This window comes from Passer montanus, unplaced genomic scaffold (assembly GCF_014805655.1).
Source record: "Passer montanus isolate IOZ18808 unplaced genomic scaffold, ASM1480565v1 scaffold42, whole genome shotgun sequence".
Classification (NCBI taxonomy): Eukaryota; Metazoa; Chordata; class Aves; order Passeriformes; family Passeridae; genus Passer; species Passer montanus.
In genome coordinates, this window is record NW_024369041.1 from 2034368 (window position 1) to 2052960 (window position 18593).

Genomic DNA, 18593 nt, shown 5'->3' on the forward strand with positions numbered 1-18593 from the left:
TGGGACTTGGATAAAAAACCCTTTCTTAGACAGGGCTAAAGACCCTTTAGGTTTCTGCTTCAGTGTTAAAATATTTGATCTTTGTTCCTATTTTCCTTTGACTCCTTGATATAGCAGAGCCTGGAGTGCTGAATGAATACCTATACTCAGATTCTTCACCTATAGTTTGGAGTGATTATAACCAAAAAGGTTAAAGCTCTCAGTAAAAAGCAGAGCTATACAGCAGTGCTTTGGGTGTAGAGGTTCTGACAGAGGCATAACTGATTCAATACACACAGAGAACAAATATTTAATTAATAGATACATTTCATGCTCTACACAGAATATAATGATCTGGTCTCAAATACAGAACTCCAATATGAGAGTACTCTCATTGAAGCTTACCCTAGCACATCAACTAACGTTTGGTCTTCATAGTCTACTCCTTGGTAATTCCAACCCAGTTTTTCATTTACCATCCCTGTGGCAAGAAATCTTTGAGTCACTTGGCTTTTGGACTACTGATCTCTGAACAGTCCATCCATGTCTCCAGCAGATGCTCACAGTCCCACGAAAAGGCAACTGATGCATTGGAGGCCAAAGAAAGACTGCAAAGTCAGACAGACAGCCCTTTGTCCATGAGTGCCCATGACAGGTCATTACCAAAGAGAATGACTTCTTCTGGCCTTGCCTTGGCCTGACTGCCTGAACAGCCTTTCCTTCAGCCTTTTCTCCATCTCTGGCCTCCTGATTTTTCTAATTCCATGGTTCTTAACACAATGAAAACAAGAGAAAAATTTACACAACTCCTTCAATCATATTCCCAAAGGTATCTGAAAAATAGATTTCCCTAGATAGGCTTGAATCCCATTCTAATTTTACACAAGCATTAAGAGACCATTTCCACTGATGGGGTGACATGGTTGAGAAAATATGCAATATGTTCAAGACTTATTTGTGCATATGCTGCTCTCTGTAAGGGTGGGGTAATCTAGCTTTTAGAGAAGAACTAACTGAGGTCTTGACCACTCGAGTTATCAATAATCAAACAGTGCTTTTCAGAGTATGGAGCTCAGTGCATACTTAAAATTTGGTCACAGCACACACATAATTCTACTTCATGTATGAAAGATCACCCCTAAAATTCACATGGAAAAAGGAGTATAATTTCTAATTTCCTATCTTGTTGACAACTTCATGCTAATCTCTACAGGGTAAAAATGTTCTAGGTGAAGCTGCATCGAAAAACATGACCTTAACACAGATACCATTTGCAAGCTTTCTGAGAGCTATAAAAATGTCTATGAAAATATATCCCAATGTAATCTATACATTCTCATTAGTATTTTGAGAAAAATATTGCTGAGACTACTATTTCATTATGTGAAATAGCATATGTGTCTGTGGTATATGCCTCTTTGGTATACCAGAACTCAATTTTCCATCAGGGAAATGGCAATGAGAGTTACTAAATTAAAACTATTCCAATCGTGATTGTAGCAGGGGAATACCTTTAACTCTTGGCAGACTAAGCAGTCTGTGAAGAATTAGTACTACCACCTTCATGGGGAGAAAATCCCTTAAGGAACGAGATCTGAACTGCTAAATTTAAAAGAAAAGTGCTGGTGGAGAGAGATCTAGACAGATGCAAGGTAAACAGCCCAGCAGAGGGTGGGGTGTTCTCTTGAAAGGGAATTGTGTGAGCACCAGAGTCAAGATCAGGGAACATGACCTGAAGAATAAAGTCTCCACTGTCCTAGAGATGGGACATCTAGAGATGGAACTGCAGGGGAGCAGGTTCCTACTCAGGCCCCTCATAAGGGCCCAACCTCAGACCAAAAAAAAAGAATTTAAAAAAAAGCCAAATTAAAACTACAGCAGAGACCTTGCAAACTTTATCGTTTGCATCTGCAGAAACAAGAACTGAACACTTCTTTTAAATCCCGTGCAAATATTGTGGGTTTAAAGGATTAACTGTTACACAGCTAAAAACAGAGAACATGTTGAAGCTGTGAGGAAATCCAAGGTAACCAGGCAGCAAAAGAACTTTGAAAGAATGTCAGGTAAGGAATCTGCACACCCAAAGGGTGTTGGAGAGCAACCAGCCAACTCCAAACAGCAGGCAGCTGCTCAGGGCACAGGAAACCAGGAACCAGCACAGCAGTTTGGTAGATTTCTACACTGAGGAGACAGAGGGAAGAAAAATACACAGCACTTGATTAAGAACCAGGAACCAGCACAGCAGTTTGGTACTGCACTGAGGAGACAGAGGGAAGAAAAATACACAGCACTTGATTAAGGCTGCAAAGCTAATGTTTCAGTTGCTGAAGTTCATTAAAGTCCCCAGATGACAGACCTAGCACAAATGCTTGTTTCTATTAGTCCAGTACCTGCTGTGCTCCCTCACTGTTCTTCTGCCACTCTGGCACAGAAAGAAGTGTTGTCAACCAAATTGGCAGCTTACACAGCATACTGTGCTGTGTTTTTCCCTACAGCATTTTCATGATTGTCCTAAGAATGGCTGTTTTTCAATTAATGTAAGTAAGGCTACAGCCATAACTTAATACAATATGATTTTAAAGTGACTTAAGGCATGAATGTTAACTAATGGTTAAAAAGGGATTATCAGTACAAGGATTCTATGCCAGAATGAAGAAAGCAAAACTCTGTCTTTGAACCTATCTTTAACAAAAATTCTAAGCACAGGGACTACAGAGGGACATGCATCCTTTCACAAACCCAAACACAGCTCAGGTTAAGGTGAAGTTAGTACCTGTCTGGTAGCTGACTCTATTAAAGAGGGAGACTGATGCCTTCTGAGAACTCCATACAGATGCCATTGTTTACTACAGTCTGTCCTAGTTCCTAGCACAATTTCTGGCAGGTATTTGTACTTGCTACCCCCAACATTAAAAACACATTGCTCTGACTGAGCACTAATACTACATATTTCATCCTAGGTGCATACTGCAAAAAAATAATTTTACCTTAATACCTGTCTTCTTCCTTTCATCTATTGCTTAAAACTTGACTTTTTCCCTTGAAAAAAATATACTCCAAGTCCCATGGTTCACAAATTTCCTGAACTACACACTAGTTCCAAGTCTATCTTGCCTGATATTCCTTGAAAGCTCCCAGTAGGGAATGCCCCAGCCCAAGATCTCTCAAAGGCAGAATTGATACTGACAAAGAACCTCACCTCTTGGATAGAGGTTCAGCACTACACAAGTCATTCTGAGGGCCATAAAGAAAGACAGGAAATACTTTCATGTATTTAAAAAATGCTGAAGAGATTGAATGGAGCATCTGTAAGTTACTTTTGTTTTCCTCCTCTATCCTAATCAGCAAATAAGTTCAGACAAACACCTTTTGCTTAAATGACTTCTCACAGCCATCACTTACACTTCCAGATATTCAGTTTCAGTACAAGGGAAAAATTATAGCAAGGCAAGTGGATGCACAACTAAATTTATTATAATTGGGTATAACTAAAAATAGTAGACTTTGGATGTCAAACAAAATTATCAGAGATTGTTAAATACTCTAAATTATGAGAGATTGTTAAGTACTCTGATTTAATGGCCAGGTTACACCCACTCCAGAGCTTCCTGTAGGCAAAACATAAGCAGTTGTCAGAACTACAACTGAACAAGACTGACTTTGTTTTCTTTCTAAGTGAAATCAATCTTGCTGTCATTTTAATGGAGCAGTGGCTCCCCAGGTGTTCCTAAATACCTTGACTATAACTTGGGGCAAAGCTCACACCTCTGAACAGATACCAGCTCTTGGCTTATATATCTGCTAAGGAAATAATCTATAGTTATATCATGCTGGGCTGTTTGATCCATTTTTATTTAGCTCTCCCTCACAGAAATGAAGTAAATTCCTAAAATGCTTCTGAGATGCTGCATGTTAACACCATTATAAATACATTCCTAACACTTTTTCACCATTTTCTCCCCTTTATATTATCTCACAACTCTCCCTACAGCCACCAAACACTTCAGTGTGCTAATTCTAAACTGCCTCTTTTAACAGAATTAGATAGTTGAAACAGCAGTTAGAGAAAATAAAGTGTTCAGGGGTTTTGGTTCTCCTGAAGAACCAATTCCACGAACTGCAAGCGTTCACTTGTTCTTCCATATATTAAAAAGTAGACCCAGTGATGTTACCAGCCAAATAAATATAAATTCTGATAGCTCTTCTTTGACTCAGAGCCTTAACTAGAAGAGACATGTTCACACACTGCTGCTTATCCCAATACTGTCTCTCTGTGGAGGCAATACACAAGAGCAAACATGTTGGAAAAGGTCACTAAATAAATACCAGCAAGAGAGAGAAAACTTCATTATAAAATCACTTCAACACAGAGCATGGCATTTTTAGTTTAAAAAACCCCAACCCAACAAACACACAAAAAGCCACATCACTTATCAACTATTTGTACCAATTTAATCCCCTTTACTGTTAGAAAGCATCTTGGACACAAGGGATTTAAAGTTCTTGAAAATTAAAAGTTATTAAAAGTAAATATTCGTTTTGGAGAACCTGTCATCCCATCTGCTGAAGCAGAAGTGCACAGAAATGGTATTCTTGTTTTCAACATACAAACAAAACCTATTTTATCCTATTGCATGTATTCAATGAATTTTGTTAATTCAACTTTCCCCTATCTTTTGCTGGGTAAGGTGGAAGGGAAATATTGAGCAGGGTGAGATTAAGAAAGAGAAAGAAAGCAAGCCCACTTGGCTAATTCCATTTTAAAGCATGGAATTGTGACAGATAGAATTGCCTTCACATCATATCAACACTAGGCTTCCTATTGAGGCATTATTTTTGAAACAAAACCAGATTTCAACCATATCCAGACATTTGTCACTTCTTTTGGAATGTAAAAAAACCAAATCCAGAAACCTATGACCCACTTACCCAGAAGTTTTGCAGCAACACTGTAAACAGGCTCAAATCAAGAAAACCCAGAACACACTACAAGAAACAACTGGAAATTGGAAACAATCATTCTCTGAAATTAAGTTCTTGAATTTTACCTATGCCAATTATTTTTCTCCTGTTTATACACATGCTTGCTTGCACTCTCCTATTTAGAGTTTACCTGTACATGTTAGTGATACAAAAAAATGTGATTCTGTTCACACCAATTCTGCCACAGAGCTAACAAAAATACCTAAAAAAATCTGGTCTCCAGCCCATGCTCCAACTCTACAGTTTTACACCACTTCAATTTTAATATTATTAGCAATGGGCAATATGTAGCATTGCAAAAATGACTACGTAACCAACTTTGAAACAAGCAGCTAACAACTACCACCTTTATCTAGTACAATGTTTCAAGTTTTTCCTTCACATGATATTTTATTATCCATAGAATCAGTAATGCTTTTGATATATTATTAGATGTATTTGTTTCATGCTCCACATTCCTCTTGCCACCCTCATCATGTCAGAGTAAGGTTATCCATTCTCTGTGGCTGAAGGTAAAATAATTCACTATGATTAATGCTATCACTAAAAAGAATTTGTTTTCTTGAAATAGCACATTCAGAATAGCAGTTCAGATAAGGCCAGGATGGATTTTTTATATCTCTATGACAAAGTGTCTCTGGTTTTCTTGTCAGTTCCTCTTAAGAAAGCATCAGGTGCACATTCCAGCACTCCCAAGATCAACAATAGCAGATGCATGCTTTTAACTGAATCCCAAAACTGTACAATGTGGGGATGCCAGAACCTGAGAGGAAGAGCTTTGATAGCTGTTTCATGCATGACCATTTCACAGCTTTTTTTCACCCCACATTCCTTTCCTTGCTGAGCTCTGCTTCCTGTCTAGCAGCCCCAGCAAACCCCGGGCAGACCCAGACGTACCCAGGACGCCGTACTCGGAGAGGGAGCTGTTGCACACAGTGTAGGGGGCCTGCTGCTCCCACAGGTGATTCATGGGAACACAAATTCTCTTGTCAACTTCTTGATCATGAAGCACATGGTGACGATGGCTGCAAAGAGTTGTTGTTGAAAGAGATTTATTAGCCAAGAATCATTTTGGGCTTTAACAGAGCTATTTTCAAAGCTAAAGCAGTAAAGTTGTGGTCTGGAAAGCAAGCAAGCACCATGGTTATGTCTGCTACACACAACACCCTGGTCTGGTTGAAGCCATGGGAAATACAATCACATGTCTAAATGCAATTGCTGCACTGTAAGGACTTTTACTGACTATCCAAGCTTCTCAAGCATTCACAGAAGCTGAAAATACCTCATCGCTAGTAGAACTGGGAGACAGAGAAAAAAATGGGGAAGTTGTTGATATAAAATAGAATTATTATAGAAATTCAAAGGAACAAAATTGTTATTAAAAACATATCCTTCTGCCTTCTTCACAAATTCTAATATTTTCCTTGAAATAACTGTTGTTTGTCTTTAATGGAAAAAAATGTAATCTTCAGCAGTGAAACTTGAAGGAGCTGTATCCTCTTTCCTGCTATTTCCACTCGCACGCACCATTTACAGTTCTCTAGAACACCATTAATCAGCATTAGAATAGGGCACCAAGGAATACTACCAAAACAGAGATGACTGAAGTAATTACTGCAATCCATTAACTCTCTGAGCAGACTGAGGGAATCACAGCAATATGCCCAGCTTTACAACCACCACCAGCAGGCCAGTTATTGTACTAATAACAATACTGTGTGTTGTAGAGCTGCCAGCACTGAAGACTGAATCTTTTTGCACTTCCCTTTGCTATAATGAATGCTAGCAAAAGAGCTCTGAAATTTGTCTAGAACTCAACAATGTCAAGCTAGAAAAAGATTAAACCTTTGAAAAGCAGCATGGGGATGGAAGTAGAGAGAAAGGGGGAAACTCACACACCAGGCAGCTGTTTGGCAGAAATAATTTTTGCCACTGTAATTTTGATTTTGTCATTAAGCTAATGACAGAAGACCTAGCTGTTAAGCTTCTTGAGTAAAAAGTTTTGTGTTTCCCTAGCAAAAGATGATTAAGATGAGCATAGATAGCCAGCTAGAAATATACAGACATACAATCTGCACATGTGCAATTGTCAGATTTATTGACATCAAACCAGAACAGAATCAAGGCTGTTCCCCCTTTCCTCTGTCTCAAGAGTTTGGCTCCAAGAGGAAAAGGGGTCTGGTGCCTCTGTCAGCAGCTTTATCTAGCTTCTGTCAATTGATAGAGTTGAGGACTGAAACAGGAAGAAAAGAAGTCATCACATGGAATATTGAAAGAAAGAACTATTTTCTAGATATCACTTTAGAAACTCCAAAAGAGTGAAAGCACCCCTTTGTGTTGTTTTATTATGGCAACACAGTATATTCAATGCTTCCCAAATTCTAGCCAATGCTATACCAAAGAAGACGGGCACCAAAATTTATTTCTCTCTTCTGCAAGCATTCACAATGAAGCACTGTGCAGCATTCATCCCAGGAATTGGCATCACATCAAAGGTTTCAAGTAAATACATCATTAACATTTTACCCTGCAGAGAATCAGATAAGGCAGCAAACTGTACATATTTTACCAAGTTATGAGATCCTGCCTTCATACACGCCCCATAGGCATTAAAATTCTCAGTATAAAGGACCTTATTTCACTTTAAAAGCCTCACCAAGTGGCAACATGTTTGTTCATAGGGTACACAAGTCCAAGCAACCACTACTGGAATTTAAGAGACTCAGGATCTGCTGCAGCAAGTATCCTCTCTTACTTCCCAGCAATTAGATGGAATGCAACTGTATTTCTTGTTAGAAAGCAGGGGGAAAGATACCTTTCTGCTTTTCAGCAAGAGAAGGTACAAAGTGTCTAAAAATGTTTGTTCTGGCTTAAATATGCTGCTTACAGATACACAAGAAATTTTATTATTAATGACTGCAAGAACCTATAACATTCAGATTCATGTTGAAGAAAGAGCCCCAACTTCCCCCTCCCTGCAGAAGACCTTATTTTTTAAACAAATGCCAAGTTGTTTCTTTAAGTGTGGGACTTCAACAGTTTTATCGTCATTTAACAGTTATCTCAGTACTGACCTGAAAGTACCTCTCTCCACATCCTGCCCACTTAGTCGGACGTGGATCCCTTCCTTGAGAACAGAGCCAAAAGCCATGTACTCTGCTAGGGCCCAGTCAACGAGCCTGTTCTGGGTCATTTCCGAGCGGGCTTTCAAAATCCGGGAGAGCCCTACGCAGGAATAAAGATCAGAAATGAATGGCTCTATGCAGAGAAATTCTCTGTTCACATTGCATTCACCGTTCTCCTTCCTCATTGCCTAGACTAAACAGAGATACCAAATCAGGTCTACGAACTGTTTTTCTAGAACTAAACTGCTGGCAAAATTAAACAACTTGCTTCCCGAGCAAACAGTTGTGTAGTGTTCATACCTTCTGTTTGAAGAAGTAAGGCTGACTGTGTCAGAAACTACTGAGGATAATTAAAAAGACCCATGGTGAATTTTTTCTTTCTCAAGATTTATTTTCACATCTCTAAAACCAAGTACTGTTTTGTAAGAGACTGAAAATAGCAATTTGGTTTCTGAATTTTTGTCTTCCTTCCTTTCCTCCTTTTTTCTTGGCATTAGTCTTATTGCACCTCTGGAGATGTTGTACAGTGAAACAGGATGGATTGCTCAATACTCTGAATATCATATAAATAGAAAAACTGTAGCAGCTGCCAATGGATTTTCAGTTGGCAGCAAATGGCTGACTTTTCAGTGAAGATTTTATAACCGCTTGAGCCAAAACACAAGTTACAACACTGTCACTTTCAAAGTGAACAAAACTTCACAGCTGCACACACATGCTTCCAGCTTTGAGGCCACAAGTCTCTTGTATTCACTGTCAATTGACAGCATCTTATTTTCATATCTGCGCTGATGATTTTGGTAAGCTGTCCCATATGCTATTTTCCCATATTTCCCTTTCCTTTCCACAATTTTACAGAAAAACACCCCACTTTCTTTCCACATAAAACTCTCATTGAAATTGCCTCATTTTAAGTTTAAAAAAATCTTGAAAGTTTTCCCTTTAGAATATACTAAACATTTGATAAAATATAATCTTACCGTTGTTTTTTGCCAGACTATATGACAATAAGCTTTTTCTTTCTAGTGAAAGGACAAAGTACTTCAAATTTCTCCCCCCTTCTGTTTCTCCACAAATTCTCTCTCACAGCCTTTTAAACTGCATAAAAGAATCTAGCATACCATAACTGTTTTGAACCATAAATCTACCTTATATACTGGCAAGTGTTCCCTAGTGTCAATGGTTAATCAACTTACTAACAAGAGACCAATTCACCTTTTTAAATAGAATGTCTAATACTAAATTTTATTGGGCAACTACAAATTTTAATTTGTCAGTGTCACAACAAAGTGCACAAATGTGTAGTAGAGTTAAATTTATCCATTAATTGTATCTGCTCAACAAGCCTGTAATTAATAACTGGGAATGCCCCACTATTATTACTTGTGTTTCATTTCCCAAAGGAACAGAAACACATAGAATATTTACAGAAGAATAACTTTATTCTTTGATGGATGACTCCAGAGAGGATTAGCTTTCTCTGTTTAAAGATTTTAAAGAGAAAGAAATCTCTTTATTCCTTATTCTTAGTATGTATCCTACAAATTTTCAAAAGAAAAAAGATCCCTAAAGAAAGGGTCTCCATGTTTCTCCATGGAATGAGCAGGTTATTGTTGCCAATAGTTGATAGATTTCAACCTGCCCATAAAATAAAACTATCTCAGAACTCTGACACAGTGTTGGGGCTCCACAGTGACACAGGCACTTACTGCAATAGATGCCAAAATGAGGACTGAATCTTTTCAGAACAAAAGCTAAATCTTTTTTGGGGAAAAGAGCAAGGACTTGAAAAATGAAAGGAGTTATTAACTTAAGGTTGCAAAGAGACTTCTACCTCCCTCAGAGGAAAATCTATTTCAATGAAGTATGAAACAGAAGTGGTACGATACTGAAAGAATATTATGCTGAGAACAAGCAGCAGGAACCTAAATGTCACATTCTCCTCACCCATGGAATAGAAGAGTCAAAGTAAAAAAAGTCACAGGCATTTTTCTCTTTGAGAAATGGCCCAAGAATAACTCCTGTGCAGAAATACAAAAATGTAGCAGGACACAAGCTAGGAGGAGACAAAGCCTTCAGCTGACCTGAATGTATTTTGAAGTCTTCGACAGGCACTGAGCTGGCGACGTTGCCGATGTGAGTGAGCAGCTCCTCCGAAATGCCCGTGGGGGGACACGACATGCTCTTGGGCTCTCCATCCGCGTTAAAGAAGCCTGCAAGGACAAGGCTTGTGAGATGTTCAGGGACTCTTCAGGAGATATGTATATTACCTGTCATTTATTCAACAACTCAAGTGACATGCTAAGCAGCAGACTGAGCCCAATTCTTCCCCTTTTGCTGGGAAACAATTTTGATTGTCTGCATGACAACAGGAGCTGATCTTACAGGCACACGATGATCTATTTTGTTTCTGCTTTCACTCCCTGTGAAGTCCAGCTATGTGGGCAGAGGCTGCCAATAAAAGGCATATGGCACCTCAATCCCTCAAATGAAAATAAATAAATGAATAAATAACATGAGACATACTCCTTCTTCCTGACAGCCCAGACAGTTTACAGTACAGGAAAACCACTTCTCTCTAAACTGGGAAATGGCTTTTTCAAAGTCACAGCTTACTTTGCACATTTTTTAACAAAAGCATTTATTTCATGTTGATCTGGCAGAATGCCATATTTACTATGAACAGGGGCAAATCAAAGGTCACATATTCCATTTTAAAGGAATGTTGTCTGATAAAATCTATTTAAATCCTAGATTTTGCACTCAAAATAAAAGCACATTCAGGTAACATTAAAATAAGTGAAAGGACACTCCTTACCAGGCCAAGGTGAATCCAGCCAGTGCTTTATATGAAGGATCTTCTTATCCTTAGATCTAGTATATGCTTCTTCACATATTCTGTCATACTTTGCAATTTCTTCCTGTAGAACAAAAAGGTTTTAAAATGAATAAATATAACACCCTCATATCTTACAGATGACACCTCTCATTCAGCATGACAATACCAGTTATTTAACTCCATGAGAAAATTTAGTTACAATAATACAAATAAATAAAATTAACTTCATCTAGGATCAAACTGCCTTCTAGAAACATGCTTACACACAACTCTAAATAAATAATTTCATTGGACAGGTGTTAGAGAGGAATGCACCAAGAGATGAAGCTGCAAGCATTGCTCTAGAATGAGACAAAAGTGAAATACCAAATATAATTTACAGTTATACTTCCAAGATCAAAATCATCCAGCTGTCATACTCCTGGCTATGAAAGCCACAAAAGTTTGGAAAAGAAGTTTCCAAAAAATTAGTCTGTCTGGGAGAGTTGAGCAAAGAACCTGCTGGCCACACCTCCCAATGGCAACAGAGAATGCCATATTCCATAGAGGGAGAACACCTGTGTTTCACACCAGAATCACACTGCAGTTATTGAGGTAGCTAATCTTTGAAGGAATTAACAGCAATGTTGAGCTCAGTCTATGCAGCGAAACATCCATCCAGGATTCTAGATCCAGTCACCAAATCCCACAGTGCCTCTACTAGCACACTCTTTCAATAAATGATTCAGGAAAGCTACTTCTGTGTGAGCTGTGATGCTTCTTACAGATCACAGACTGTACCTACCCAAATTGCTTATTTCTTGATCTGCAATACCATGTCACTACACCTTCTCAGAAGGTCCTTGAAGGTTTCAAGGCTCCTCAGAAGGTTTCATCTGCACTCTAAACACCCATTCTCAAAAATATTAAGGTAAAGACCTAGCCTGTTTAATACAGACACCAGACTCTACACTTCACCATTCTAGAATACTTCAAATGATCTCTGAACTTGGTTGAATTCTTGCAAGAAAACTAAAAAGTTACATTGATTCTATTTCATCATTACTGGACAAAAGCCTGCCAAGGTTATCAATACAAAGCTATCAACAGGAGTGTTCAAATACTGTCTTGCTGCTGAATCAAGGTTCTAGAGATGAAGAACAGCTGACAAATGCTTCTATTTTCCAATGTTCTCATTTAATCACCTTCTCCCTCAGAACTGAAGCAATTTTTTATGAGCAATATATTTTAATTACTTCAGAGCACTTCCAGTCCTTTTGTTACAACAATAGTACTTTACATGAAAATCCAAGCCAAATGGAACCACAAATTGTCAAAGGGTAAAGACTTATCACAGTAAGGAAGTTTTCAAGCAGGCAGCATACAGTGATTGTTGGGTCTTTCTCCTTACATCTCCTTAGATTCCCTATAACTCTGCTGGCATGTACCTCAAACTCCTGCAATGTCACAGTGCCATCTGCAATCAGCTTGTCAGCATATTTCTTCAGCACTGGCACCTGCTTATGGATCTGCTTGTACATCAGAGGCTGGGTGAACATGGGCTCATCCATTTCATTGTGCCCTCTCCTACGGTAACAAACCTACAAAGGGAAAGATTGCTTCTGTTGATAAGAAAAAAAGTAAAATAGAATATTTTCATTTCATAATTTTACAGAGATTTTAAGAGGTTTATTGTATAAAAAACATGCATGGCTTCTTGTTGCCTGTTTGTTCCCTGGGTTTTTTTTAAATGAGGAAACTAAAGGCCTTTAAAATCAAATGTGTTTCTTGACTGGACCTTCTAAGCCACAAAAAAACAAAGAGTAGTATATAATGCACGGAATGAAAAGTAAAGAAAACCAAGACCTACCAAGTCAACGACCACGTCCTTATTGAAAGTGTTCCGCCACTCGGCGGCTACGCTGCACACGTACATCACCGCCTCAGGGTCATCGGCATTCACGTGGAAAATGGGAGCATTGACCACACGAGCAACATCCGTGGGATACGGAGACGAACGGGCCATACGGGGGTCGGTGGTGAAGCCAATCTAAAAATTCCAGAAACTTCCATTACAATAATTTGGGCACCTCCTGCTACTCTGTTTTGAAGTTTGCATTTAATAGCCATTCACATAGCAACAGCATCAGCTTTTCATTTTGGCCAGCTAGCTTCTTTTTGCTCCCTTAAAACCAAAGCAAGTCTAATCCAATTAAGTACTACAAATTGAATGGAATACACACAGGTGATAAAATATTATCCACTCAAGAGCTGCTACATACTAGGATCATTTTCAGAAGCACCTCAACCATTCTAATATCCAGAGTGGGGAAAGGAACCCAGTTAATAAGAAACAATAAAAAGAGATAGATGGGCAAACATTCAGCAGAGAAGTTGATTGCAAAAGGCTGTACTTGTTACCTGGTTGTTGACCACAACGTGAATAGTGCCATTTGTGGTGTAGGATGGGAGGTCACTAAGATGAAATGTCTCATAAACCACTCCTTGTCCTGCAAAGGCAGCATCCCCGTGTAATAATATGGACATAACCTAAGAGGGAGAATTGTACACACACACACACATATATATTAGAAAGGAAAACTGTAATTTGAGCTTCTCAGCAGGATTTCTTGGCTCCATATTTTTGCAGTGCTTATAGAATAAAACAGCAATTTTATAATAAACTATAAATTTCTCAGCATTCTGCTGCCTTTTCTCAGTTTGCAAAGGAAATAAAGCTTTAAGCCTACTCTCCAAAGTTACCCTTGAGGTCTCCTGTCAGAAAGCTTACCTCATTCAACAGGTGACATACCCCTTTTGAAGGAGGAAAAGTGGAAGATTCTGTGATATGAAACTACTGGCAAACTATTTTTATTGGAAATACCATTAAAAACTAGCATTAAAAGTTACTATATTAAACAATCTTTACCTTTTTCCCTGCTGTATCTCCTCGATAAAACTGTTCAGCTTTAGTTTTGCCTTGCACAACAGGATCAACTGCTTCCAAGTGAGAAGGGTTAGCCATCAGGGACAGAGTGATTTTCTTGTTTGTTTTTCGGTTGATCCTCTCATGGTACATTCCCAAGTGGTATTTTACATCCCCAGATCCCTAACAAGAAAGAAGTAATCACAATTCAGGAATGTCATTCAGACCTGCTCCATCTGATTCACTAGGCCCAAAATTTGTGCTTCAGCCTGAAAACTGTATCTGAAAACTGCATAACCAGATCACCAGAATATCAGTGTGCACTATGGGTTTGACACCATAATTTCAAACTAGGACACTGTTCCAATTTTATTATCTTACTGTTGTCATCAAATATTAGATAAATACTTACAGCATATTAATATTCTGCTCATTCATATAAAACAAAAAGATGCTTACAGGTTATGAACTCTGTCAAATGGAACTTATTTATCAAGAGTCACTCCTGAGAGACCGTCTGCATGGTAGAAGTATATTATAATTTTTTAAGAAATTTCAGCAAATCATGTTCCTCAAACTAGAAAAGAAGGCATTGCAGCTGATAATGTTGTTTTCATAGTAAACATAATCAAAACAACTAAAAACTATCTTGAATGTTGACCTCTCCATACAGATCTAATGAAAAAGCATCTTACCTCATCAGCTGCTTCAAGTTTGGGATCAAACTGACAGAAGATCTGCTCCAGCTCTTTTCTGATTACGTTAGCCAACACATTCAGCCGACCTCTAAGACAATTCCAAACAGAGTTATATCTCAAACATGGTACTAACAGAGTCAACAGTATAAAACTTACAAAATCTGTAAACCTCCCTGTAAGAAATTTGCAAATGTTCTCTTCAAACTTTTGAGCCTGAAACCCTTGATTCAACCCTTACTGCCATTACAAAGTTCCTCCAATGCATTCCCTCAGACATTTTAGAACACTGTTATCCAAGTGAATTTTGTAGCTATCTAGCAGTCTTCAAATAACCACATTATAAATTAGTTAAAGCAGACTGCAAAAGTAAGTTCAAAACTACCTTACCAAGTTTTCCCAGTTCTAGAGACTATGCAGTGGCAGAGATAGCATGGCTGCTGCCACATTTGCTTGCAGCTTCAAAGTACACTGAGGAAAGTTTCTCTGTCATTTACTTGTGAAGCCTGTAGCCTCTTACTGACAGGCATTTGCTACAGTTCTGTGTTCCCATTACTTGCTATGACTGACTCTTCCTACCTCAGCTTCTCTAATATCAACTTTTTTAATAAATTTCTAGAACTCAAAATAATTCTCCCAACACAGTAAGCCCATTTGCTGGGGCATTTCCATTGGCATTACCTATGAGGCATTCCCATTATAACATATTCAATTCCCATTTCACTGGATTTATCAATGATGGTCTTAAGTGCAGGAATCATTACTTCACATCCTTCCAAACCAAATCTCTTTTCAGAAGACCACTTGCGAGCAAGGAAGTCTTCAAATCTTTGCCAAAAAGAAAAAAAAAAACAAGAGAAATTATTTGTACTAAGGTAACGTAGCAAATAGAAATTGTTTACCCTCTTACAGCAAAAAGTTACATTAAACTGTTTTAAAACATCCGTGAATGCAAGTTACACATCTCTGGAATTCAGTCACATGTGGGGAGGGAAACACAGGAGAGAATTCAGTCTTCTTTCTCTCCCATATGAAAACTATTTGCTAGGACTTTGAAACCATTAAGGGTTGCTACCTCAGAAAAAATTCACTTCAAGTTAAACTCTGTTCTCATGTACACAAATCTGACCACTGGGAAGGCAGAGTGACAGTAAAGAAGTTTGTTTTAGGAATTGAAGAAAACAGAGAACCTATATTTTCTAATACTTGTAACAAAACCAGAGTAGATAACACACCTATTTCATAGGTCTCATTCAATAGCAAGGCTCCTCACATTGTGTGATGTAACACTTAGGAATGGGCCAAGAAGCAGGACACTGGTATCCCTGCCTCACTTCAGCAGCAGAATGATGTCAATCTGTGACAGCTCTAAGCTCTTTCATTCTTTAATGCATTTGGGCCAGAGGCAATGTGAGTGGTTAAAAAGTACCTTTTAACAAGCATTGAAAGGATTATACATTGTAAAGCTTGGAGATAGGAAAGGCAAAGTAAATACATCTTCATGAAAGTAACTGTATTGGTTACATCATCTGTGCAGCGCCTCGCCTCACAACACCGCCATAATCCATTAATACCCAGCTTATTCCTCACTTAGAATCCTGACATTTACCTCTTCAGACTGAAGTCCTAAAGGCAGTGATATGAATTGTTGCCAAAATCTCTCCTAGCTCACCCATCAATACCTTACAATCAATCCAGCCATCTAAGCAACAAGCCAGACCCTCAACTGAGCCATTCTGCCAGAATTGCTGAGGGAAGTCTGTGGGGCTATGCCAGTTTCTATACAAAGGGAAAGCAGTGTGCCATGCGAAAGCAGGCCCCACAGGGCAAAAGCAAGCAGTGCACACTGATTTCTTCCTCTTTGCAGCAGCAAGTTCAGCCAGTACTGGACAAGCAGCAAGTTCATTCCTTGAGGGAAAGTGCCACTAAGTGTGTGGAGCTACAGTATTTCACAGTCATACCTTGCCAGTCCCCCACATGCCCCTGGGGGTCACAGAGCCTCTGCCACTGCATGCATTCAGTACCCAGTGAGGAAAAACATCTGGTGAAAGCTGATGGCTCTTAGACGGGATTAATCTGGAAATGCTTGACCCTGCCCAGATCAGGCTCCACATCAGGGTTTAACACATTTACTAACACATTACAAAGTAGCTCAGAAATATACAATGAGTATTTTACATAAGGAGAAGTTTGGGAAAATGACCCTTTGTTCAACAATCTATCAGTGAAAATCACAAGGGAAGAGAAATCCAACTTTAAAATTTCGTTTCAAGTACCTGAACTCTGTAGTTCTTGGAATGAACATTTTTAAAAACAGTCTTGAGCGAAACAATGAAAACCTGTTTTACAAAGCCACAAATGTCAAGAGGACAAGCAGTTTTCCACAAAACCAGGCTTTTTTTCCTAAGTAATTTTTAAACAATAAAATAAAAAAGCACTCTAAAGATTGCTGGATAGAAATTTTTGTAAAACTGTTTTCTTCCCCATTCAGCAGACAATTTGGCAGAAGATGAACATTAGGCTTCTTCATGCCACTAGAAACCCCAGATCTTTCCACAGCTTAGGCAGGAATAAAAGCACAAATTCTTGTCTTAGGATAAATGGAGATGGTTCATACTCAGTGCCTGTTAAACAAACTCACTCAAGTGTAATATTCACTTGACCAGTGTCATTTTTATTGCTGTTTAAAAGAAACTTTTTATGAGACATTATAACACTGGCAAACGTATCTTTTGACACCTCCAATGAGCACTTTATTTTTAGATGTTTGAACATAGAATCTTAACCAAAAAGTGTGCCTTTCCAAATATCTGACTCCTGGAGTTTAACAAAGGACATACACACTGTTTCAGATTGTAGGGACTAAAATAAATCTTGTGTCTGAGAAGCCTTGTTCCAGGGGTAAGAGGATAATACATTCTCTGGGATCACAGTACTTCTACACAGCCACGATGGGAGCAGTCAATAAGCTATTTCCAAATGTGCTTTCTTTTATTGTAGATACTAAAACTGCTGCTGCCAGGTCATGCAACAGCACACCACATCTTGGCACATCTCAAAATGAAAAGGGCAGAAAGGACTTGAAATCACACATCAACATTGTTCTGACACTTATACAATCTTTAACACAAATATATAACTAGAGTGTTGAGACAACTTTTTCCTAGTTTACCTGTGCAAGCCAATGAAAACACTGCCAGGCACGCCACTAAATGCCTTTTAAGATAACAGAATACTGAGTCACAACACAGACCCTGACAGATTCCTCACAGCACACACTCCTTTGAGAAGGCAGCCAGGTTAAGTACACCCACCACACTCCAGACTGCAGTGAGACTGTTCCCCCACATCAGCAGCTTCCAGGCCCCAGCTGCCAGGCAGCAGGCACAGAGCAGTGGCCCAGCCCAGCCCAGCCCAGCGTACCTCATGGAGCGCACCAGCCTTGCCAGCAAAGTCCTTTTATCCTCATTGGTGAACTTCATAATTCCTGGTGTCTCAAACTTCTGACGGATCCACTGGCACTGCTCCACATCGTTGATGAACATGAACTCCAGGCCAATGTGTTGGCAGTAGGTGTGCTAGCAAGTGAAAACACCAACAGAGAAGCTTTAGGAGCTAGTAGGCCACAAAGAAACTGATATATTTTTAAATTATATCCTCTGTTACTCTCCTGAAAGCTATTCCTCTTCCACAATATCTCCCCCAAAGTAATTCTATAAATGAATAAATTGTTTTACTGACTCTAGTTTTGTATCACAAAGCTTTCTCTACAAAGCAACATTTCAAAATGTTTAAACTGGAAGATTCTCATCTCATGCTACACTCAAAGTAGGCCAACAAACCTACATTACACTGACTGGCACATTTCACCTAACTCAGTGCTTTTCTTACCGGCATGGTAGACTCTTCTTTAGATGCACTAGCAAAGATTTCAAGTAATTTATAAACATTTGTGTACTTTATCACATCTTTTGTAAATGTAACCTTAAAGAAATAAAGACAGTGAGAAGACAGCTATGAAGTCTAATGCAAATTATCTGATAACTGTCAAGTTTCAGAAACCTGGA

The 18593-nt window shown here is 38.8% G+C and overlaps 1 protein-coding gene across 1 annotated transcript in view; it reads right to left on the reverse strand.

Moving 5' to 3' along the window:
- OGDHL (oxoglutarate dehydrogenase L) overlaps window positions 1–18593 on the reverse strand; it is a 46334-nt gene that overhangs the window by 12182 nt on the left and 15559 nt on the right. Inside the window, exons 6-16 of the mRNA XM_039719698.1 lie at window positions 17950–18104; window positions 15208–15354; window positions 14527–14617; window positions 13835–14014; window positions 13327–13455; window positions 12776–12955; window positions 12354–12506; window positions 10906–11008; window positions 10172–10300; window positions 8037–8187; window positions 5860–5987 (exon numbers count right to left, since the gene is read on the reverse strand). Of these exons, the coding sequence (XP_039575632.1) occupies window positions 5860–5987; window positions 8037–8187; window positions 10172–10300; window positions 10906–11008; window positions 12354–12506; window positions 12776–12955; window positions 13327–13455; window positions 13835–14014; window positions 14527–14617; window positions 15208–15354; window positions 17950–18104 (1546 nt within the window). The remainder of the gene's footprint in view (window positions 1–5859; window positions 5988–8036; window positions 8188–10171; window positions 10301–10905; window positions 11009–12353; window positions 12507–12775; window positions 12956–13326; window positions 13456–13834; window positions 14015–14526; window positions 14618–15207; window positions 15355–17949; window positions 18105–18593) is intronic.